We start from the raw sequence: 25,663 nt of genomic DNA, 5'->3' as shown, positions 1-25,663 counted from the left end.
AAAGCAAAATTATGCCAGATTAAATTATAAGGTACTCAAGGGAGAACAGCCTTAGATAAAAATTTAATAAAGTTATCTTGTAGAAAAACAGAGGAAAAAATGTAAATAAAAATTAAATAAGAAAGTAACAAAAAATCACAGAGAAAGCAGTTGAAATAGAAGTCAGGCAAAGAGCGCCCACCATATCTTTAACTGATGTCCCAGAAGGACAAAAACAATGCAATAGGATTAATGTTTAAAACTGGAATCCAAGAAAACTTTCCAGAAATAAAAGACCTCAATCTGTACATAGAAAGGGCACAACAGGAAAACTGACCTGGAATGATCAACTCTGATACATATCCTAATAAAACTATCAGACTCTAAAAATAAAAAATTCTCAGAGCTTCCAGACCAAAAAAAAAAAGAAGGTGAAATAAAGACAAGAGAATTAGACTGGTATCAGACTTCTCAAAACAAACAAACAAAAAACCCTAAAAAAACAAAACTCCAAACAACATAAAAGCGAGACAACAGTGAAGTGACATTTTCAAGAAACTTAAGAAAATATTAACTAAGGATATTATATACAACCAAGATATCCTTTAAGTACCAATAAAAGAAAAAGGTTGAACACAGAAAAAAATTCAGAGAATACTAGATGTGTGTAATATAAAAGCACCTACAGGATGAGCTTCATCCAACCAATAGATGGTTGAGAAAACCTAGGCAAAAGAATTCATTGGAAGCATTTCATATATTTATTTGTAGAATTTAGACCATTTTCTATGTTTTGATAAAGTAGAAAAATACAATTAAAAATGGGAAAGGGATGGGTTGCCTGAGTGGCTGTCAGTTAAGCGTCCGACTCTTGATGCCTTCATCTCAGGGTTGTGAGTTCAAACCCCACACTGGGCTCCACGCTGGGCATGGAGCCTACTTAGGGAAAGAAAAAGGGAAATGTAGAAAAAGAACAATGACTCTCATTTAGTAATAGGCCAAAGTTAAAGGATAGGATCCAGAACTGATACCCAGAGAGTAAAAGTTTAAGTGAGAGAAAAAAGGGGATTAAAAATCCTACAAAATATTAATATAAAGCCACAGCTAGAATAAAAATACAAACTTTCCTAAATACCAAAAGGATTTTTTTTCAAAAGCAAAGAGGGCACACCAAGTAGAAAAAGATACACAGTAATTATACCATAATACATGCAAAAACTGTAACAAATAACAGAATTAAGTCCAAACATTAACAGTCATATCAGTAAGTGTGAATGGGTTTAACTCAAGGCCAAAAGACAATTTCAAAAAGTATTACACTAAACAAAAAGAACACTTTATAATGTTAAAATCCACACTTCACACTTAGGATGTAACAGATATGAATATCTACACAACACATAACATAGCAATCACCTATATGAAACAAACACTACAAGGGATGCAAGGAGAAACAGAAACACTACTAAAAGAAACTTTACCACACAGGACAAGACAGGTCAAGTGAACAAAAAAAATGTAGGGATATACAAGAACTAAACGTAAGGTGAATTTTGGATATATATTAAATACAACCTAATAATAGAGAATATACAATCTTCTCAAGTATACATGAAACATTCATATGGATATGCAAAAATCTGATCATATATTAGGGCACAAAGAAAATATCAGCAGGTACTATAAAATTATTACAAATAATACTTGCCGATCACACTGCAATAAAAATAGAAATTAAAAATGCAACCAAAAAAGGTTCTTCCACTTAAAAATTAAAGATATTGCCATAAACAACTCCGGCAAAATAGCGAATAGAAACAAAAAATACAGATTTTCTGGGGTGCCTGGGTGGCTCAGTCATTAAGCGTCTGCCTTCAGCTCAGGTCATGGTCCCAGGGCCCTGGGATCGAGCCCCATACCGGGCTCCCTGCTTAGCGGGAAGTCTGCTTCTCCCTCTCCCACTCCCCCTGTTTGTGTTCCCTCTCTCGCTGTGTCTGTCAAATAAATAAATAAAATCTTAAAAAAGAAATTACAGAATTTCTGAAAAATAATAATAAGTACATCTGTAGGATTACATTCTAAGCAGTGATCAGAGAAAATTTCATAGCACTAAATACCTGTATCAATAAAAAATAAAAATTAGTTACATTCCCAACTGAAAGAGCTAGGGAAATATCAAGGTAAAACAAAACCCAAGGAAAAAATTAATAAATACAAGAGCAGAAATTAAAAAATTTTAAAAATCAACACTAAAGAGGGAGAGAACATAAAAACAGTTGGTCAAATTAATGCACAGAGTCCTGGAAAAATGAAAACAACATAGACAAAATATTTTCTAGTTTAATAAAGAAAATAAAGGGGAGAAAGTGCATATATACAGAACAAGAAATAACAAAGAGCTATTGATACAGAGAAAAAAATTTTAAACATGAAGGATGCCACTTCAAATGAAATATATCTGAAAACCTACAGAATACTTTCTTAGAAAAATATGGTTTAATAAACTGATTCCTGTAAAGATAGAAAGCTTACAAAAACAATCTGCATATGAGAAATACAGTTACCAAAGAATTACTCCACAAAAAAGCACCAAGCCCAGATGGTTTCATGGAGGAATTGTTAAATTTGTCTACATTAAAAAAAAAAAAAAAAAGTTTGCATGATTAAAAAAAAGCATGAGCAAATTCAAAATCATGAAAAAAGATATAAAAATGGTCCTTAAACATGAAAGATATTTAACTTCACTCATTGTGAGAGGAATGCAAATTAAAGCTATAATGAGATACCATTTCTCACCCATCAGATTAGCAAAAATTCAAAAGCTTGACAACATACTGAAGTTTTGGGGAAACAGAAAGTTTCATACATTCCTGGTGGAATGTGAATTACCACAACCTTTATGGAAAAGTACTGGCAATATGTAATAAAAGTACATATGCATATGTCTTTTCACTTAGTAATCCCACTTCTGGGAATCCACCCTGAAGGTATACTTCAAACATAAATATGTAAGATCATTTGTTGTAACATTATCTGTAATTTTGCAAAACACTGAACTACTTGAATGCCCAAGTATAGCAGATTGATTGTATAAACTATGTACGTCCACACAGTGGAATGCTAGGCCACAACAGAGAGAGAGGGAGGGAGGGAGGGAAGGAGAGGAGAGAGAGAAAGAGAAATCTCTATGAAAAATACAAGTGACTTCTGGAGATGCTAAGTGAAAAAAGCAAAATCCGTAAGAGCATTATGTGAAATAGCTAATAAGCACATGAAAAGATGCTCAACTTTGTCATTAGGGAAATGCAAATTTAAACCATGAACTACCACTTTGTATCTATAAGAACATCTATAATAAAAAGTCATTAACAAATGTTAGAGAGGATGTGGAGAAACAGGAACCCTCATATATTGCTGGTGGCAATGTAAAGTGGTACAGTCACTTGGAAAACAGTATGACAGTTTCTTAAAAAGTTAAATACAAATTAATCACACAACCCAACAATTCCACTCTTAGGTATTTACCCAAAAGAAATGAAAACCCATGGCAACAGAAAGACTTGCACATGAATGATCTTAGCAGCATTATGCATCAGGGCCAAAAAGGAAGCAACTCAATTGTCCATTGACTATTAAATGAATAAATAAAACAGGAATTCATATAATGGAATACTATTTAGCAATAAGAATACTGACAGAAATGCTGACATATGCAATGACATGGATGAACATAAAAACATACTAAGTAAAAGAAGCCAGACTCAAGAGATAATATTGTATGATTTCTATTTATATGAAATATCCAGGAAAGGAAAATCTATGGAGACAGAAAGTAACTAGTGGTTGCCTGGAACAGGGGAGGGGGCAGGGAGTGGTGGGAACCAGGCATGAGAAAGTTTACTGGAATGATGAACATGTTCTAAAACTGGATTTTGGTCAGGTTGCACAACTTTTTAAAATGAGTGAATTTTGTGAAATTATACCTCAATAAAGTTATTTTAAGGATATATATGTGAATTTTGTAATATGTACAATATGCACCAATGAGTTTATTTTTTTTAAGAAAGCAAGTTTATGGAGTGGCCAGCCCTCCCAGTTTGCCCGACTCTCCCAGTTTTAGCACTGAAAGTCCCATCCCGAGAAACTTACAGGCCTGGGCAAAAAGGTTCTCTCTCTATATGTATGCTACCTTTACTGTAAGAAAGGGGGGGGTGGAGATAAGAAAACACCTTCATTACGTTTCTTCATAAAGAAAAGAAACATGGGGGGCGGGGAACAGTGAAGTTGGATACCCAAGAAGGGGCTGGGGAATGCAGAAGGGATATGAGAGAGTAACACTTCTCAGTAAACCTTTGGTATAGTTATGATTTTTAGAAACATGTTAGCATTCCATGTATTTTTAAAAATTAAATCAACAAGGATGTGAAGTATGTGTGTAGGGGGGACCTTAAACTTGGAAAAAAACTGAAACAAATGAATCCAATTTATTTCAAATAAATAACATAATCACAGTGAGAGAAAAAAGAATTAACCCAAGTAATTTATGAACACAGAATGTAATTATATATCCTTATTATTGGGCAGAGTACAGGTAGGGAGAGAACTGCAAACAAGCTTTTAAGTGTTTTTTTACAGTGACATGGGCAAAAGCAATTCTAAGAACTATTTCAGATGTACTACAGGATGGACCAAGTGAATAAACTGACTTGTGCCAGAATTCTGAAAAAACAGAGACATAGAAATATGGAATGGGGAAGTCAAGACAAGACCCCTGAGGATGGATAGAAATTGGAGGTATTAGTGTGAACTCATGATTTCTGAAATCAAACACAATGTGTATATAAGCACATTAAAATGTACATGGCACATGCATATTTGTGTTTACGGTTGTACATGCACATTTCCTAATTCTGTCTGCTGAATAGGCCTAGAAGATGACACCCAGCAACCAGAGCTATGTGTCTAATGTCATTCCCCAGGGTTTCTTGGAGAAATTGCTGATTCCAGATTCTGGAACATCTTTTATTTAAGAGAATGTCCTAAAATAAATAAATAAATAAATAAGACTAAAACGATGTCACAGGGATATAGGAGCCAGATTGAAGGAGCTCCTACTGAGCAAATTTAAGACAATTTAAGCACCAAAGTAAGTAATGAATTATAAGCCACTGAAAAAACAGACAACCAAGAGTCCAAAACAATAGTAAATATAAAACCATACACGCATAGGTATAGATGAACGAATGGATGGCTGGGGGAGAAAGGGTTCCTGCTAACAGTAGAATGCTGAGTGCCAAATGGTAGACGAGGACGGAACGCTGGAGTTAGAAAAATCAGCATTTTGAAACTAGCAAAGACTGATAAGCAAAAATCACCAAAGGCTACTAAATTCTGGTTATAGCATGGACTTAAGAGAGTCTTCTTCAGATTATTAGACACAAGGTAAAAAAACAATAACTATATATTGGAGAAACTGAAAAACACCTTGCCCAGGTGACCAAAATTAACATCACCAATGAGGAGCAGATGGACACCTTGTGCCCCCAGCTGTGATGCTTTGATGACAGTATCACCGATGGAGTATTCTGAGAATGCATAACCTGAACCTAATGCAGAAGCCCCAAATGAGGGACATTCTATTGGGGAGGGGGAGGGGGACAAAAAGACTGCATTCTCCAAAAATGTCATATCAATGCCATAAAAGACAAAGGGGGACATGGAAATGATCCCAGAGTAGAGGGGATTTGAGGGCAAACGAACCACCAAATGATAAAAACAAAATGGTAAGGTTTAAACAATAGGGGAATCTGGGTAAAAGATGTACTGATGTTCTTTGTATTATTCTTAATTTTGCCAATTTTTGGTAAATTTTAAATCATTTCCATGTAGAAAGTTAAAAAAAAACAATTAGGAGGAACTGATACTGGGCTGTGAACCTCATGTTTTGCTAACAAGGCTATTAAACTGCAATCATTAAAAAAAAAAAAAACTACCACTGACCATTATGTCATTTTGTTTAAAAAAAGAAAAGTGTGAGGAGGGGCATTTTAAATATGCAAAACATAGTAGTCATACCCAAAAAAAGAATGGTCCTTTAAAATGCATAAATTCATATTTAAGAAAAAAAACTTATCACATTATCCTAATTTTTCTCATTTCCCTGTGGACAAGGGGAGCTTTGTCAGTTTGGTATTAGGGAATTAGTATTCTAAACAAGGTGTGTTTTCAGCAATGGATGAAGTACAGATCAGTGGAAAGAGCATGGAGGCAAACACTGAATTCAAATCCTGGTGCCAGAAGTTACCAGCTTTGTAGCCAGTTTCCTCACTTGCAAGACAGATAGTTTAATCATGGGACTGTTAAGAGAATTAAATTAATGTATCTAAAATAGCACTTGACACAGAGAAGGGTGCTCAACAAATCTCTCCTTTTTCTTTCTGTTCTCTGGAGATGAATCTGACTGGGGCCATATTAGCCTTTTCCTCATTGATCAAAACATGCCCCCCATTAGGATTATGTAAGAAACAGCATTATCCTGAGAACAAACCTTCCTTCTGAGTAAACTTTCCGATAAACTTCATGAAAACAGAAGCCAGAGATACTGGACAGTGAAATAGAAAGATAGATGGCTCATAAAAACAGATGACTTGGGGAATGGCTGGTTAACTGGTGAGTTCTGTTAAAGAGGTCAAGACAATTGGAGGGAAGATAGTATTAGTCTGTATTAGAAAAGTTTGCTGCTCAGAAAAAGATAAAACAGTGTATTTTTTCTTCATATATTCACAAGTCTATTTTGCAAACAACCATCTATTTCCAAGAATGAATAATTCATATAAAAAATAAACTGTATTAAAATCACCAATTCCATTTGTTTTACCAGCTGTGTATTTTGGAAAAAAAAAAAAAAATCAACTCAGCAAAATGTCCATAAATTATGAGATTTCACCCAATTGTCTATTGTTTTTTTTTTTTTTGCTTCTTTCCATATATTTCCTGTTCACATCTAATAGGACAATTTCCTTTTATACTGCCATTGACAGTAATTCCTTAAAAATCTGTTTTTAAAAATAAAGAAAAAAGTTTAAAAATAACTAAATTGCATTATAGCAAAGAAGTGTATATTGCCAAACAGAAATTTAGTTTAACATTTAAAATCTTTATAAAAGATAAACAAATCCTGATTTTCCCTTTATTTTATAATTGAAAAATGAAACCACTTAACATGATCACTTGATACATAATTTCCTTAAAACTTCTCTATGGTGAAACAAAGCTCTATATATTTAAAGAGTGTGTATAACAGTTATAACACTCATGACAATTTCAAACCAACTAGCACTGGTATAGCTTCAAATTACTATTAGTTGTGGCTATTTTTGGAAAAAAGGTACAAAGCTTATTAGGGCCCAGCATACCAGAAAACCTTAATTTTACATTGTCATAGAGTTGAAAAAGTGACATTAGAGTGTGAAGACACTATAAATTGCCATTTCTTTCTCATAAGTCTCTTAAAACAGGCTGCAAAAATATTCAGTACCTCATATATATTAACTAACAAAAATATTTCCATTGACTACCTTTTGCCCAGAGTGATTAAGGACCAAAAAATAGAATTCTTGTTGCTTTATTATCTGATAAACTGCTAGTAAGCTCCCGTTAGTTCTTTAGACATTACACCAAGTCATCTTGGTCTTCTGATCATATATATATATTCATATATATATATATATATGTATTTTTTCAAGTAAAGAAATGTTTAACAGATGTAAACTATTTATTGAATATTTGCCACCAAATATTGTTAAATACATTATCTTGCAGCATATCGCTTTCAAGTTAAAATGTCAAACAAACACCAATATTTACAATTCTTTTAAGGAATGTTATATAATGACACATTAAGGCGTAAATTCTTTTGGCTTATAATTCTTAAAAGAATGATAATAGCAAAAGTGATGCAAAATCTTCAGTGTGAGATTATGATTAAGCTACATTTTACAAAAATATGGTGTAAGATGGCAATAATCCCATTCAACATCCTGGATTAGATCCCTTCAGGAGGGACTGATAATTTATACAGTCAAACTTTAAAATTTACAGATAAAGGCAGTCCAATACTGCCACTGAGAAATACATCTCTTAACATATACAACTTTCAGGCCACAGTTTTGAAGGTCTGAAGTATCAAGTTGGTTTGATGAATTAGTCGGTTGGCACTTATGAACACATTTATTGCCCTGTTAAAAAAAAAAAAAAAAAGGCATTAATTTTATCAAAAAAAAAATCATCCTTTAAAAATATTTATACTTGATGCCATCCACTAACAGTAGCAATGAAATCAATTTAGGGAAAAAAAAAAGAGGCAAGTTAGTACTAAGGATCATGTTTTACACCAGCTTGGAATTGAATGGTCCTGCATCATTTGAAACTATCTAGGAATTACTGCCCCCTAGTGGTTCCAGCTGGCAATAAGGTGTTGGTGGGCTGCTAATGATAGGTGGCGCCTCAACAACCGGATTTCCTGAGGTTGAACAAGTAACTGGCCAAAGAGGATTCAAATGTAGTCTCCAGCTCTGGTTTCATATAAGTTACCAAAATAATATCTGTGCCAGTATTATACTCAGCCTCAAAATCTCTCCTTCAATGGACATATCTCTCTTACCTTCTTTCAAAAACAAACAAAAAACAAAACAAAAACTATGAGAATTCTAAACTACTTTTAGAATAAATCTATTAAAACAAAATAATCATGTGGTTTCAATATTTAAGAGCTGACAGTATATAAAAATTCTTAAAAATTACTTTGTGCTGCACACATTTCTCCTTATCAGCCCATCTTCATGTGACTGGAACAAAGAACTGATGCCCTAGTCCCACTGTGTGGTCTTATCAGTTTCTCAATATCATAGCTAAAACTTGTATCTTCATCCTAGACATTTCTCAAAAAAGAGGGACCAGAAATAATTAGTTGCATCAATGCAAATTCATACCCTTACTGGAAGATGGCTCAAAGAACAGGCTCTATTAACAGTTTTCAGTTTCAAGAAAACAGATACAAAACTAAAACCAAAAATAATGGCACATTATTCATATACAAATAAAGAAGCTACTGAATGAAGAAAAAGCAGGGAGCCTCAGTAATCCATATGAAGCGTACATAACTTCAGATTAATGAAAATTAGGCTCTAAAGGAATTTCTACCTTTCTATGTGCTTATTTCACAATAGTTCTTAATTAGAATCAGAAATAATGATCCCATCATGTAAATTATTCTTTTGATGTGTTTTGGTTATTTTGGCTTAGCAGTGGAGACCAAGAAAAAACAGATATAAGTTTATTTTCAGAACACACCTGTAAGCTTATTAAACTAAGTCATCAAGGAGCATTTCCCCTAGACTATCTGAACAGTAACAAAAATCATTAATAAAATGTACCTCAATATCTTTAATTCATAATATAAATGTAAAGAACTGTAAAGATTTCAACCTATTTGAACTGTTAAAAACAAATGAAAATTAACAGACCATTCTAATGTATTTTTATATTATAATAATATTGTAATGTTTGACATGGATATAGGGATCTTTAAACTTCAATGGTAGGATAAATGTTAGAGGTCCCTGCCAATGATACATGAAATAATCACTATTTAGATTGTTTTTCTGACCCTAAGCACTGTCAGAAAATGGTCTTGTTCACAAAATTTCTAGTATTCTACTTGAGATACAAAGAGCTCTCTATAAGGTACAATGCTACAGAAGACACGGCCCCTCCATCAGCTTATACAGTATATGTACATGTGTAAAATGTATATGTAAAAACACATAAATTTTTTGGTTTTCTGGAGTGTTCTATAGATAACTGTATGCCTAAACTTAAAAACAACATCCAATTTACCTTTTTAGTATACTACTTATCTTACAGAACAACAGTGAAAGCCTCCCTCCTTCCAGAATGGGTCACAACCTTTGTAGTACTTCTAAATCACCTGGAACACTTTTTATAAAAGACTTATTAAATCCTGGTCCCACTCCAAGCTACCTGAATCAGAACCCCTGAAGCTGGGACCAAAGCACTGGAATTTTAAAAAACTGAACCAAAGCGATTCTAATATGCAAATGGGATTGAGAACCATTGCTTTAACTTTCAGTTCTCAACAGACCTGGCAGTATCAGTATTATCTGAAAACTTCTTAGAAATGCAAATTCTTTGGGCACCTGGGTGGCTCTGTTGGTTGAGTATCCTGACTCTTGATTTTGGCTCAGGTCATGATCTCAGGGTCGTGAGATCCAGCCCCGAAATGAGTTCCACAGGCAGTTTGCGTGAGATTCCTTCCCTCTGCCCCTCCCCCAGTTCGCATGTTCTCTCTCCCTCTTTCAAATTAAAAAAAAGAGAAATGCAAATTCTTGGGTCCACCCTAGACCTATAGAATGGAGGGAGGGGAACTCCAAAAGCAATTACATTTACATGTATAAGCCCTCCAGGTGATTCTGATGATCCTAAAGTTTGAGAACCACAGCTTCAGGGGCTGGTGAAGTAGGCCAGTAAGCCAAATCTCACTTCCCAGGTTTCTGTACAGCCTGCAGGCTAAGAATACTTTCATATTTTTAAATGACCAAAAAAAAGGAGTATTATGTAACAGGTGAAAATAAAATAAAATTCAAATTTCAGTGTCTATAAATCAAGTTTTATTAGAACACGGCCATAATGCTACTTGTTTCCATACTATGACTGCTTTTGCACCACAACACCACAGCAGAGGTGAAGTAGGTAGTTCTGACAAGCCCACCTATAGGTGGACCCGAAATATTTGCCATGAGGCCTATTTCAGAAAAATTCTGCCAACTTCTGCTCTAGACTAGTTATGGCTAGATTATCAACCAACAGTCTATCTTAGTTACTAGCTAACTTGAGTATGAACAATATAGTAAAAGGGCTTAATTTATACGGTTTTAGTATTGTATAAAACCACATAATTTAATTTTTTTAAAAAAGGATAATAAATGACACTACTTACTTGCCATCTTTAAAATAGGTTTTCAGAGTATCACTGAAGCTTTTGGAGTACTTTACAAATTCTTTCTTTTGGTGTTCAAGTGCCTACAGACATCAAACAGAGTAAGAAAAAAATATTAAATAAGAAAAGAGAAATAACAGAAAAGCCAAAATCAAAGACAAGAGATTATATAGAATATAGGATGGACTTTATATATTACAAATTGGAATTTTTAGAAGTATTTACTTAAACATATTTTAATTCAAGGACAAAACCAGTGGTTAATGATACAAAACTATTTTCAATAATCAAACCATCTTAGTATTTAATTCAATAAAACTAAGTGTAAATCAACATCTAGGGTGGCAGCTCATATAAGGCTTCTACTAAACTTACCCTGCGGTTCTGGTACTGATACTTCTTGAAGACATTATTCACTGTATCAAGAAGTTCTTTTATTGCACTAGCTATATCCCTGTTGGATAAGGAAAAAAGAATCTTAAGATCAGTTATATTTGGAAGAGGGGTGTGTTATTTTATATATATATAGATAGATGTGGGTATATATATCTATAGATATATATATATAAATATATATCTATAGATATATATATATTTTTTAAGGATTACTAATCACACTGTAATTATCACATTAACACTGCATCAAGCCCAAACATCTGACTTGTTGGTTGGATGGATTTTAGCCTGTACCCTTTTATGATCCTGACTTCTCTTGCAGGCTGACCAAACGTTCTATAACTAATTTCAATCTTCCCAAATCAGTAACATTTCACTCAGCACTACTTACTCAAATGTATTATAAGAATTACCTCTGCTTCTCATCTTTTCCAGTTATGATTTTTCCTTCCTTTGATGAATTCAAGCTAGTATATTCTCTACATTTGCTATGTCATGAACAATTACATAAAATTTTACTATTACGTGTACCACACTTCTGTATTTATCAGCACTTCAAGTTACATACCTACATAGCTCTTCTAAGACACATCTACCTTCTAACAACTGCCTATACCCCTCTTCCAAAAACTTTGCTATCATTATTTCCTTTGGAAAATATATTTAAATTCCTGAGAGAGACAGTATCAGAATATTTTTCTACCTTAACCTTTCAGCAATTATCCTTGGACTATATATGCATCAACACCTTCCTCCCCTTTTAAGCAGATAAAGAGAAGAAATCAATAGTTCTCATGAGTTGACTGTTCTTCCTATCCATTAACCATTTTTTTTTCCTAAACTTTTCTTGTCTTTTCTATCTATGCTTTTTTCAACTTTCATCTTCTAACTGCATAACAATTTTTTTTTTGCCAAACTGAACTTAAACTTCTGCTGTGCAAATGCAATGCAAGTGTGAAGATATGAATTATTAGGACATAAATCTAAACCATCCCAAACATCTTTCATTACTTTTTAATCACAAATGTCAGATTTCAGCTATTTCATACCTAAAACATTTCAGCTTTACTAAAGAAAAAAAACACAAAAAGCTCTGTATCCAGATTATATGTGTGTGTTTCACAGCATTTTCCTAGTAAATAAGCATGTAGGATGTCTAAGAATTACAAGTATACAGTATTTGAGTACAAAAAAAGTACGTTAGCCTATTCGAAATAGTAGTGATATTTGTATTAAATACTTTAATAAATAATTACTTATTACCTCCTGTATGTCAAACACTGGTATTGGGCTGAAAATTAAAATATTAGATTCAAATAGGACAATGAATGAATACCTGGAAATGGTATCCGTCCACTCATTTTTTTTTTTTTCTCTTTTTGCCTCTAGTTTAGGAACAGCAGTTTTAACTTACATAACTGTTCCTTTCATTTATGGTTTCAAGTAAGTTGACTCCTGTATTGCTGTTATGTGCGTAAACCACTGCTTAATAAAATGTCATATGACCATGACATGAGAAAAATTACAATTTCAACAAATATTTGGAAGTTACTTCAAACCCACAATGAGCCCATTTAAAGCAGAACATAATGAAGCAAACTACAGTGATCAAACACGGAGGTGTTTATACACAACTACTTTGTAGAATACTTTAATATTCTGCTTTAAAAGGGGGAATTATAAAAATGTGCTTTCAGGGCTAATCGACAAGATGAACATATGCTCCATATACAATGATAATGGCTAGATTCCATAGGTCAAACGAGCAGTGAGTTCTCACTCACCTGTAAGGAAAAAAAAAAGGGTTTTCTGAAAGGTACCACAGACTTACTAATGAGTATTGGGAATCTGTACTTTAAAAGAAAACTTAAAAAATAAGCCCCCCAGGTGATTCTGCTGATGAACCAAATGTGGAAACCCGTGTTTGGAAACCTAGAGCCTAGAACTAAGGTTTGATCTATCACTAGCCACAGAACTTTATAAAGAACTCTATAGAATGACCCAGGCTGTTTATCCCCAGGCCTGGCCTTCTCTAAAAACAATCTGTGGCAATTTATATCAAATATTACATCATCTGTATGTACACAGAACGGTATTTTCATTTAAGGTGCTAGGGTTTGCACCAGGGAAGCTAAATTATATTAGTAACTAAGGGTTTGTTTCCTACAAGAGAAAATAATCAGCACTAAAAAATACTTCAGACAATTAAACAGATCAAGAATTAAAGAAAATAACTACAGTGTAATTACAAACAGTCTGGAATTAAGTGATTCTCTGACAAGGGACATATAGTAGGACAGAATTTTAGCAGTTTGCAGCTTTTAGTGAGGCATACACTTTGGGGAAACATACACTCAAAAGAGAAGACGACAGGCATCAGAGGAACTATAAACATACATCTTATAAAAAAATTGCAATAGTAGACTTTCTAATCATGTAACTCAAATTTATATAACATATTTATGTGAACATTCTAAAGGAAGAAAATTCCTATGCTGTGGGTTTAGTTAGGTCTAGACTGGACATCTCTGGAAAAGCTACTCTGCAGCCATCAGGAAAACCAAACTCTGGTGAATTTTAGCGCATGAATATGCAAATACATAGTAAACAGATAAATGCATGGCTTTCTGGTTTATTAAGTCACAAGTCTCTACTAGTCATCCGTTAGAATGTATCAGACCTAAAAAAAACCCTATGCAATTAAATTTATTAAATATTTGCATAAGCTTAAATGTAGTCAAACAGAAACATTCATTAATCAAAAGAACTTTTTTTTTTTTTTAAGATTTTATTTATTTATTTGACAGAGACCGCTAGAGAGGGAACACAAGCAGGGCGAGTGGGAGAGGGAGAAGCAGGCTTCCTGCGGAGCAGGGAGCCCGATGTGGGGCTCGATCCCAGGACCCTGAGATCATGACCTGAGCTGAAGGCAGCCGCTTAACGACTGAGCCACCCAGGCGCCCCTCAAAAGAACTTTTAAGATATTTATTTGCTGGATCATTTTTCCTAATCAACCCCACAGAGAAAAGTGGGGGAAAAATACCCTTATTTCACAAAGCTAGTATGTGCTGTGAGCACATACTGGGTTCTGTGTGAGCCACTTTATGTATGTTTGTGTATGTCCTTTCTCTCAATTCTTAAAACTGTTACCCTCATCTTTATAGGCAGAAACTAGAAAAACAGAAGCTAAGCAACTTATCCAAGGTCACACAGCTAAATGTGGAAATGGAAATTCAAACCTAGGTCTGCTAACATACACACAAATACCTGGATATTTGTTAGCTGATGGGAATCTTCCTTCTACTTAATATAACCTATGAAATCACATATAGTACTTGGATAGTAAGTATCTTATACATGTTTCTTGAAAATACTGCTAAAATAAATGAAGAAGATAATTACCTTAAGTATGAAAAAGTAAAATATTTTAAAGAAAAAACAGTAACTGCACAGTACGTTGTGCCTGAAGGATAAGCCATTTTTTATTTTGGTGCAATTTTATCCACTAATTTGTTAAACAACTAACTATGGAGACAATATGTATCAAAATGTGTGAGTATATATCTGTGATACAAATAATCACACCTCACCTATCTATGTTAATTTATACATGGTCTCATATATTATCAACAAACTTTCCAGGGCCAATTATACCTCCTAAAATGGTTAAGAAATAAATTTTAATTGCCAATACTCTTAATTCAGTTGTGCGGAGTACACTCCAGAAAACAGAACTGAAATATTACTACTGCCCCATAAATGAGAGAAAAGCCCTTAATTCAGCCTCTGTCAATGACTATGGATAAGATTCTTAGGCTCCTGACCTCAACTTCCCTATGATTAAAATGTGGCTGTTTATACAGTGTTTTTCAAATATATCTCTCTTAAAGCCACAATGGGTTTAGCAGAGATGCCTTGGGGACTCCCTCAAAGGGGTAAGATGGTGTCAAAGTAGCAGGATGAGGGCTCTGGGCCTACCACACCTACCCCAGCTTCAACCACAACATTCTTCTCTCTCTTACCTACTGGCATTCTATATTAAGATATCCTTTATCACACCTCTTCCAGATAGCTAAAACTTTTTTCAATTACCAAGTTAGACCAGCATTATTCATCTCAGATTGGGAAGCAGCAGAGAAGACAATGGAGTGCATCTGCCTGGGTTCGAACCCAGATCTATCAGTTTACCAGCTCTGTGACCTTGGAAAAGTTACTTAATTTCTTCACCTGTTATAGCAGTGTTATAATAAGTTAATATATGTAAAATGCTTAAAAGAGCCCTGAGAACGTAATTCTAATAAGTGACTACTATTATTAAGATGGCACTGATTCAATAAACCTCTCCTTCAATGACCCGAGGCAAAATTTGCTGAAAATATTATTTTTAAAATGTCAGATCTTCATAGAAATGCCCCACAGATCATAATCAAATATATGATCATCAAAACAAATTAAAATTTTATTAAAGTATTTGAAAATTCTAAAAATAAGTTGCTTAAACAACTGTGCTTCACGTAACTGGCAATTTATCCTTTTATGAGCTAAACAAGTTTACTTTATATTAGACTAAAAATAAAAAACCATTAAAACAGTTGACTATCTTCCTTTTTCACACATTAAAAATAGTTAAAGGAAGTTGAGGCTTTCCTATAAAGGTAAAATATTTACCTCAGGATTTGTTCCCTGTGACATGAATTTTAGCTAGGCAATGAAAAATCTTTTTCATATTTTCAGGTTCTCAATTAGAAGACCCAAAAGAGACTCCTTAATAGCTGGGTTGCGTACCCATCATAAACCACTACTTTCTAAGATGGGATACTCTGCCCCCTATACCACTCAAAATAGGTGCCCAAACTAGCTAAAATAACATTTTGCAATGGGAATTACAAAAAATACTGTTTCCAAGAGATGAATGTTAATATTTACTACAAGCGAACCTCTTTCCATTCTTTCAAGATACGAAGTATGATGATGCGGCCTCTTTCAGAAAACAACAACAAAACCTGTGCTAAATCTTTCCTTTTCAGCAATTTTTACTTGTGGTTTCACCAAAAGGTTGCATTGATAGTGCAGCTCTAATTATTCCCAATTTTCTTCATAGTATATCCAGTGGGGCTGAAGAAAATTGAAACTGTTTACTCATCCAGAAATTCTGTTTGGATTTTCCCCTGATTCTCCCACCCTCTTAACCCCTGAGGAGAGTGCCCCTGGTTTGAGAGCCACTGCTCAAGGATGACCCATCTTGCTGCTGCTCACCAGTCAGCCTTCTGGCCCCAAGCGTAATCTCGGTCTTATTTAACCTGTATCCCAAAGGTAAGGATTTGGAGGTTTACAATTTGGCCAATACTTAAAAATGCTATTCAAGCCTAAGAGTATATTACTTATTCGAATAACTTATGCCATTTCTGCAACAAAAACAATACTGGTATCCTTTGTTACCAATACTATAATTTACCCAACTTCCCTATTTACTTTAATCTGACATTTACATTTTTGCATTATTTTTTGTAGTTCTAACTACATTCCAATTTATGTACATTTCATTCACTGTTTTTATATGAACATTCTAAAAAATTTTATCATACTCTAAAGCCAAATACCACAGCTTAGGAGTTAATAATCAAAAGGCAGCATTTAAAAATTTCAAGTCTGATTTCAAATTAAAATTTCCATTTAGTATTAATGTCGTACCAAAATAAAACACCTAGAATGAGTGGTTCCTTTGAAGTACTTTCAAGAAAAGAAGAACCAAAGCCAAAAGTTGCTTACTTGATTGTCTGCAGAAACCTCACTCTGTCATTGATCTCATCTGGGATCTTACTGAGAATTTGCTTAAGTGCTCGTGCCTTTTCATTTAGGTCCTGGAATTCTGGCTCTGGTCGTTCAATCATATACTCTGATAAAATAAATACATAAAAAAAACCATCATGCAACTCTCTGCCAAATTCAGGTCTACGAATTCCGAATGTTGGTTAAAGAGGTGGAGGAAAAAGAGACAGGGAAAGGAAAGGAAAGACAAGGTTGCAAGGCAGAATTCATTAAAGTTCAACTTAGTTCAGAAATAATATTATGGCTCTTCCCAAGTAAAGGATCAAAAGATGAAAGACTAAACATTTTCAATTTGGGATAAATGGAAATTCAGTGAAATCTTAAACAAACAAACAAATAAATAAAAGACAGGCTCAATCAAATTTACCAGGCCTCTGAAGCTGTATTTCATAAGGAAACCTTAACGTAATGACATTCATAACAAATATAATGACAATATGTATCTGTCAAGGGGGAAGAAGAGCTTAATAACCAACATCTATATTGAATATGTAATGAGTTCATGATATCAAAACCCAAACAACCTACTAATATCTTCAGCACATTCTTGAAATCTCACTTAAAAACACACAATAATTTATATAGATGTCTGCCCCATTATCATCACAATAATAACAATAACAGTAAGAAAAGGGAGGGGCAGAAGACCCATCTGTCAAATAAAGACTTGGAGGAAGTGCTTTTCAACAACTGTAAGAAAATTAAATAAGACTGACTACCTTCTACATCATCAGCTGCCATTCGAAGAAGGGACTCTGTGAAGTTAACTTCTACACTTTTTTTCTCTAAAATTTTCATAATGATGTCTTGTGTAAGTCCTGGATTTTCTTTTTCAGCCTATAAAAAAGAGAAAGCTATTTTTAAAATACAGAAGCTTAATCAGCATTTTAAAGTCAAAACTTAATTGTTTAGAACCTGCTGGGAACCTCTTAGAGTAATCAACTTATGACAGCAGAAATATTTATAAAGTAGGTGTGGTGATAGCATTCACTTATGTTTTGTCAGAGCTTATGCATCGGTGACTTATTACAGCCATGGTCCCATTTGCCATTTGAACATAAAGTACTTAACATTTCCTATTTCTCCTCTACATTCACTTGCAATCAAACCAGTAACAAAAATAGAAATAAAGATTTTTATATATTTTGGTAATCCATCAATTACTCTGTTCAGTAGTTTAAATATACTAAGGACTTTTAGCTTTTTTTCATTAGCTAATATTTCAACTTGAGGATCAAGCTGTAATTCATCTTACCAGTACTTTGCAGATTCTTTTAAATGAACAGAATGTCAAGAAAAACAAAAATGAAACAAAAAGACAGGATTTCTTTTGCAGGTTTTATTTAAGCCATATAATCCTTTACTTTTCCATGTAATAATTTTCATTTCCTATTTTATTTCTGTAGCAAGAATATTTCCTTTTGTAGCAAGAATATTTGTAGCAAGAATAATTTACAGAACATCATTTAATCCTTTTGCTACCTCCTGAGCTTGTTTCACTGATGAGTTTGCATTACTTCTACGTTACTTACACTCACTAGGACACTAAAATCTTCTAGCCATCTCAAGACTGAACACAGAAGGGCACCTGGGTGGCTCCAGATGGTTAAGCGTCTGCCTTCAGCTCAGGTCATGATCCCAGCGTCCTGGGATCAAGCCCCGCATCGGGCTCCCTGCTCAGCTGGAAGCCTGCTTCTCCCTCTCTTACTCCCCCTGCTTGTGTTCCCTCTCTCTCTGTCTCTATGTCAAATAAATAAAATTAAAAAAAAAAAAAAATCTTAAAAAAAAAAAAAAGACTGAACACAGAAAGTTATGAGTTTATCATAGTTAATTTTCAGATTTGGGTTTTCCCCAGTAATTCTGTCCCATTTTATTATTTTTAAAAATTTTGTATTGACACTCTAAGTTTGTTTCTTTTAGGATGCCTGCCAGTTTTAATCATTATGCTGATGATTTCCTATCTTTTTTGCCCAATATTAAACAGCAAATAGAAACACAATTTATGATCCTAATCAGACAGCAATCTATTTGCTTCCATATGTGTCAAGCACATTTAACCTCTGCCTTTTCAATTCCATTCTGGTATCACTGCAGATCCAGTTTCTTCCTGTTCCTACTGCTCTGTCCATTAAAGTATCTTGTTTCTCATTAGGCTTCAAGTATCAGAAACTGAAAGGTTTCGGAATGGAATGGGAAAAGAAAATATTCACGTTTATCTCAATCCTGGGATCATTTTAACTGCTGTCATATGCTATTCAAGGAAATCATTTTGATAGATGATTAATAACAATAAAGTGTATCCTACTGAATTCCATTTCCTTTATAACCTGTTTTGATTTTTCCTTCCATGAATATATTTAAGATAGAATCTGTTTTTAAAAAACAAGGGTTACCTTTAAAGGAAAAGTTGTACAAACATGGGCTAAGATGGTGTCAACATTATTAATTTGGTGACCTGCCACAAAACTATATACACTATTTAGATAAGTCAGCATTTGATAAAGTGGTTTATCTTCTTTCTCTAAGTAGCATTAAATTACCTATATAATGCATCATCTTACGAGGCAGGGGAGTACTCTCCATGTGCTTACAGAATATGCCAGCAGAACAATAATCTCTCTCTGATTAAGTTATAATAAACTGCCACAGTCATTAAATGCTGAAAGCCTGAGAATAAAGTTTTCAACACCAAGTTGTGTGGAGCCCCAAACTGCCAAAACCAGAGCATTCTAGAAATCTTACAGAGGTCTCTAACTTTCTCAGTTCACAAGTGTTCTTAGGGCTAAGAAAATAGTGGCTATGTAGTAGTTAGGTTCAAATAACCTCGTAAGTACTCGTGTCCTAACTCTTAAGAACCTAGGGGTTCTAAAAATACACAAATTGAAAGAAAAACATTTTATTTCATTCTTAAATAACCATGATTACTTATTAATGAGATGCATTCACCTGTTGGGCACTACACAATTTCTCAAATGTTGGAATTAGACTGGATCCTACAATCCTCATTTCCTATTGGGACACTGATTTTCTTGTAGTACTTACTTTTTATCACAGAAATGGCCAAAATTCCAACTTTACAAAAATATGACATCACTGCAAGGAATGTAGCCCGATCTAGTATGTTGAAATTGCAAACTACCTCAAGCTAGCATAGTTCACACAGTGTCAGATGTTTAGTATCACTGTGTTCCTTTAAAGTTTTAAAATAACTCATAGCACTCTTCTGAGTTTGCTGTGGGGCCCCAGGGTGCCTCAGTACCTAGCTCAGGAACAACCGTCTTAGTATCTTCTGGCTGAAATCCTTAAGCTACTTACTTTTCATTTTAAAAGCCTGAAATTTACCCAATGTCTCTGACTGACAAAATAAATAGATCTGTGCTTAAATCGGAGACTTTTAACTACCTATACCTTCAGGTTTTCTCCCAGAATTACAACCTTGAATTCTGTGGGGATCCAATTTTTATGAAGAATCCCACTATGAAAGAAAACTATCCCCAAAGGCAGTAACATCCACTCTCATGATTCAGTGATTCTCAACAGCACAACCTATCAGAACTTTCCACAGGAGAAAAGAATCAAAGAGAATAGACATCTTAAAAGATAATATTCATTAGTATTTTATCTTGGGGAAAACAATTTTAATCCCTTTTCTCGTGATAATAAAAATATCAAACCTTGATAAATGACACTTGTGGTCAAATAACTGGAAATATGGACATATATTTTGGGAATATTAATAGGGATATATGGGTGGGTGAGGCATTTATTTTTTTATTTTTTGAGAACGAGAGAAAGTACGGGGAGGGGGGGAGAAGCAGAGGGAGAGGGAGAAGAAGACTCCCCACTGAGCAGGGAGCCCCATGCAAGGCTCGATCCCAGGACCCCGGGATCATGACCTGAGCCAAAGGCAGATGCTTAACCGACTGGGCCACCCAGGCGCTCCTGGGTGAGACTCTTAAATTTTTCAAATAAGTTGTAGTTTTAAAAACACAAAAATCTTCATCTTCTTAATGCATACCCTTTTAATTACATTTGAAATTTAACAAATTAAATATGATAATAAAAATCAATCAATGCAAAACTGACTAATTTATTTTCCTCTCAAATAACTTCCACTTTGCCCAATTAACAATGAGTGCCATGGATAATAAAATTTATCCATATGTTAAACCAGATCTATCAAAGCACATACTTTAAACATACTATTTGCTTTTAAAATGTACTTTAGTGTTAAAACATCAGATTATATGTAAGGATATTTGTAAGAAAAAGCTTAATGAAATTTGTTATTTTATCTCTTTTAGAAATGACATTGAAGATACCATCTACTACTTCAGACAGAGTCCTCCTTATGACGATCCACAGGAGAAATTTCTCTCTGTTCTTGCTATCAGAAAAGCTAAAAAACTGACTTTTCCTTATCAATACTATATTGTGCAATAGGTCGCCTTTCCTTCCTTTCTTTGGCCACAAAGAAAATAGCAAGTCAGTTTAAAACAGTTTCCATCATGCCTCCCTAATAACCAAATATGCCATTCCAGAGCCACACTGAAGCTCAAAGAAAAAAGAAAAAAAAAAAAAAATTGATGATATTGCTTCATTCCTTCTCTTCATTAACCCACTGATTTGTCAGAACATATTTTAATTAAGCTACTATGTATGAATACACAAGCACTGCATTTTAGAGTATTAATAACATCAAAATAGCTCTAATATAATATATACAATGTAAATTCTTGTGATGAAGAGAGATGTCTAGTGACAGTATCTATCCTAGCAGTTAAGAGTGGTATCAATAAACAATCTTTGCCATAAAAAGAACTTAAGCTTGATGGATTTATAGTTCTAATCCAATAAAACTTAACTATAAATTTATTCTAGATTTAAACATTAAAATACCTGAAATAGAAGTTATTTTAGATATTAATGGGAACAAACACACAATAAGTAAATAATATTGAAGTTTTGGGTACCCTGATATGTACTGGGAAAGGAAGGGGGATGGATAAAGTTTTACATGAAAGAATACACCTAATATATAGAATAGGACTGTCTAATAGAAATATAACGTAAGCAACAAATATCATTCATTGTAATTTTAAATTTTCTAATGGCCATGTTACAAAATAAGAAATAAGTGAAATCATTTTAAAAGTACATCCAAAATATTATCATTTCAACATATAATTAATATAAAATACTTATTACTGAGTTATTTTACATTCTTTTTCTTATACTAAGTATTCAAAATCTGGTGTGTATTTTACACTTGGAGTACAACTCAATTTGAACTAGCAACATGTGGCTAGTATTTATCAAACAGTGCAGGTCTAGAGACAACAAAAAAGTTCACTCTGACAGAGTGACTTAGATGTATGTTTGTAAGGTACCCTTAATCTGACCCACACACAGGTCTTGTTTTCCCATCAAAAATACTGTTTTATACTTATGTTCTATAATTAAGCAATATGAAGAACATCTTTTTGAGTTATAACTTTACAAAAATTTTTATCAAGTCAAATAACAGAAAAATAAATTAAAAAATATACTCTAAAGCTAAAGAGAAAAGACTCCAAAGAAGTCAGTTTCCAAAACAAAGTATGACAAAAAGATGATTGCTAAGGAAACAGCATTTGTTTCAATTCACTTTTGGGAAAGGTTTTAAGCTTTACAGAGTACACTAAAACAGACGTGAGACAGCTGAAGAGGTTTTCACTAAAAGGAAATAAAGTGGCAATTATCACATGGTATTCAGATTTACATACAACATACATTTTAATCATCATAACAAATTATTTGCACCTCACCTTAATGAAAGCTGCTCTCAGTGTCTGAGCTGCTGACAGGTTTACTCGTTCTAGCTGCAATATAAATTTTAAATCACTATTAATATCAATTTCCTCAGAAAAAGCACATTTCTGATATTCCATTCTACAGTAATAACACTGATAAATCCATCATTTGATCAACAAATGACTGTGACCTTTAGGAAACAAATCCAGTATGTGTAGAATGAGGGTAAACTTTTGTACTTAGATAGTTAAATACATCTTTCTAAAACAAGGGATAGTAACCTGGCTTCAGATTTTTAGCCTCATCACTACTGGTCAAGATGGGAACAAACACAAGATGGGAACAAGTTCAGGAAAGCTCTTCAGATACACTTGCTATTTATTCTAAATTACCTTAATTCTTGAAATACACAGGTCATCTAAAATTTTCATTAGAAACCATAAGAAATTAAAGGATGTATGAGTTCTTCATTCTTTTTCTTTTTAAAAACAAAACACACTCTACCTTAAAAGTAGATTTAAGATAAGCACAGAATGCAAAATAATATCAAGTCCCTATAGAAAGAATAAACATATTTACTTCAATTACTGAAAATAAGGTTCGAGATCAACTCTCAATGCTCTGTTGCAAGTATATGGCAAATGTGGTGTGCACTGAATAGAAAATGACCAACACCAAGAAAACATCTATTATTTAAGATTTTTTGTATTTATTACCTTACTCCTTTTTAATTATTTTACAATCCCTCAGCCAGGGATTAAGTTGAGATTAGTCTATTCTATTAATTAGCAAACAGCACTGACAAAAGGTTTGATACTAAATAAAGACTGTGGATCATCTGTCCTCTATGTTATCTAGATTAAAAAAAGGTTACCTAAAATACTGAACCAAAAGTTCAATCCCAAAGCTTTTAATTTTAATATCAAATATGTGAGGTTTACAATTTTGAAAGACACATGTCCTTATTATACACTTTACAGAATTCATTTTTCAGTGAGCAAAAAAAAAAAAAAAAAAATTCCATAAAAATAATGCCATTTGTTGAAAAGTTAACTGCTAGGCTTAAAACAACTACCTTCAGTTAAATTCCTATTTTTTTAGTCCCTAAAGATTGGGCCAATTAACTCAATAAAGCTCAATGTATATATTTTTTATTGGGGACAATATTAAATGTTCAAAAACAATGTTAACTTTTATAGGATTCTTATGCAAGTGGAATCTTTTTACAAAAATCTTAGGAACATATCATATCTTGCAATAAATATTCCTTTCAATCCCTCGAGGAAATAAATGTAAGTTTTCCTTTATAAACAACATATATACACATACACATATCTAAGGAATGGCCTACACTTTATTAAATCAATTTATTTTCTAAACAAGACAGAAATGCCAAGAACCTTATCTCCCTACAAGTTACGCACCTTCAGCAAAAAAGCAACAAAATGTGCCAAGATAAACACTTTATCTCCAAAAATAAATAAAAGGCCATTTAACTCAGTTTTTTACTTGGCTTCTACAAATCCAGTAAAATCTAACATTGCCTTAGTAGATAAAAGGGAAAACACAAGAGGACAAGGTAGGCAAATACAGCAAAAAAGCAACTATGTAAGTTTATAAAATTAATGAAAATATGCTGCCACAAATGAAAAATTCTCTTCTTCCATGGAATTCATTTAATTGTAATGAATCCTATTTAAGATTAAAATAATAATACAGCTCTTCTGATCTCAAGTTCTTGTTGTGTAAGGGAAGGAGAGGCAGAGAGACAGGATGAATGTTTCCAGTCTGATAGGAACCATTTCCTTATTTGGGCTTACACCACACTCCGACCTCTTTCATGAAGTCAAAGGTCTGAGTCAGATGTGTACCTTCAAGTATCTGCATCATTAACTCATTCTGTACTGCCCTGGCTGGTGTGTGAAAGGGTCAAGGCAAATAAAGGAGGCCCAGAATAGTCTGTGAAGAACTAATAAAATTAGCCAAGATAGACATCAGATTTCTAGATTAAGTTTACATATATGTGTCTTAGAAAAGAAAGGGAAAGGTCAGGCATATACTAAATCAAATCTGTGAGCTGTGAAGCACCTCAAACAGAACTCTGCAGGGAGTCATTTTGGGATACATTATATACCCACATATCTTGCAGTAAACCCACTAGGCTTCATTACTCATATGATATCCCCACTACCCAGGAAGTACCAGGCATACAGGCACCTATCTACTTTTTGAATTGAACTTAATCTCTCAACCATAAATTTATCTAAATTGTTCTTCAATCTACTTATAATTTGCAGCCTGTAATACTTAGCAAGATATGTTTTTATCTTCCCTAATAAAAAGTGCTTCCCCTTTAGATCTTTCATTTGTGATAGATGATTTGATGATAAAATCACGTTCACCTTACCTTTCATGACAGTATAAGGTTCTGGCAGTATCCTAATAACAGTTATCATTTACTTAGCACCTATAATGAATTTTGTTATGTATTTTCATAGAGAGTATCTCATCCTCACAATCTGTAACTAGCTATCATCATCTCTATTTTACAGAGGCAGAAATTCAGTTTGCATAAATTTATCCAATATTCAAGAGCTAGTGCATACAGAGGCAGGATTCATAACAAATCTGTCTGCCTCTAAAACCTGT

General features: G+C 33.6%; 1 protein-coding gene across 3 annotated transcripts in view; it reads right to left on the bottom strand.

Annotated features, from left to right (window-relative positions):
• Positions 1-2,299: 2,299 nt before the first annotated feature.
• Positions 2,300-25,663, bottom strand: part of PDCD10 (programmed cell death 10) — a 48,145-nt gene continuing 24,781 nt past the window's right edge. For 2 of the 3 annotated variants that reach the window (XM_045903438.3, XM_045903439.3), the window contains 6 exons: positions 23,029-23,082; positions 17,941-18,058; positions 17,162-17,288; positions 11,372-11,450; positions 10,997-11,079; positions 2,300-8,216 (listed from right to left, as the gene is read on the bottom strand). In XM_045903438.3, the coding sequence (XP_045759394.1) occupies positions 8,135-8,216; positions 10,997-11,079; positions 11,372-11,450; positions 17,162-17,288; positions 17,941-18,058; positions 23,029-23,082 (543 nt within the window). In that variant the 3' untranslated portion in view covers positions 2,300-8,134. The remainder of the gene's footprint in view (positions 8,217-10,996; positions 11,080-11,371; positions 11,451-17,161; positions 17,289-17,940; positions 18,059-23,028; positions 23,083-25,663) is intronic. The other variant, XM_064585742.1, reaches the window with a different exon arrangement.

The sequence above is a fragment of the Mirounga angustirostris genome, unplaced genomic scaffold (genome assembly GCF_029215605.1).
Source record: "Mirounga angustirostris isolate CCGP_5_RB_7025 unplaced genomic scaffold, mMirAng1.0.hap1 SCAF_1, whole genome shotgun sequence".
Classification (NCBI taxonomy): domain Eukaryota; kingdom Metazoa; phylum Chordata; class Mammalia; order Carnivora; family Phocidae; genus Mirounga; species Mirounga angustirostris.
The sequence above is the reverse complement of the archived record's forward strand: the minus strand, read 5'-3'. Positions and strand labels throughout refer to the sequence as shown.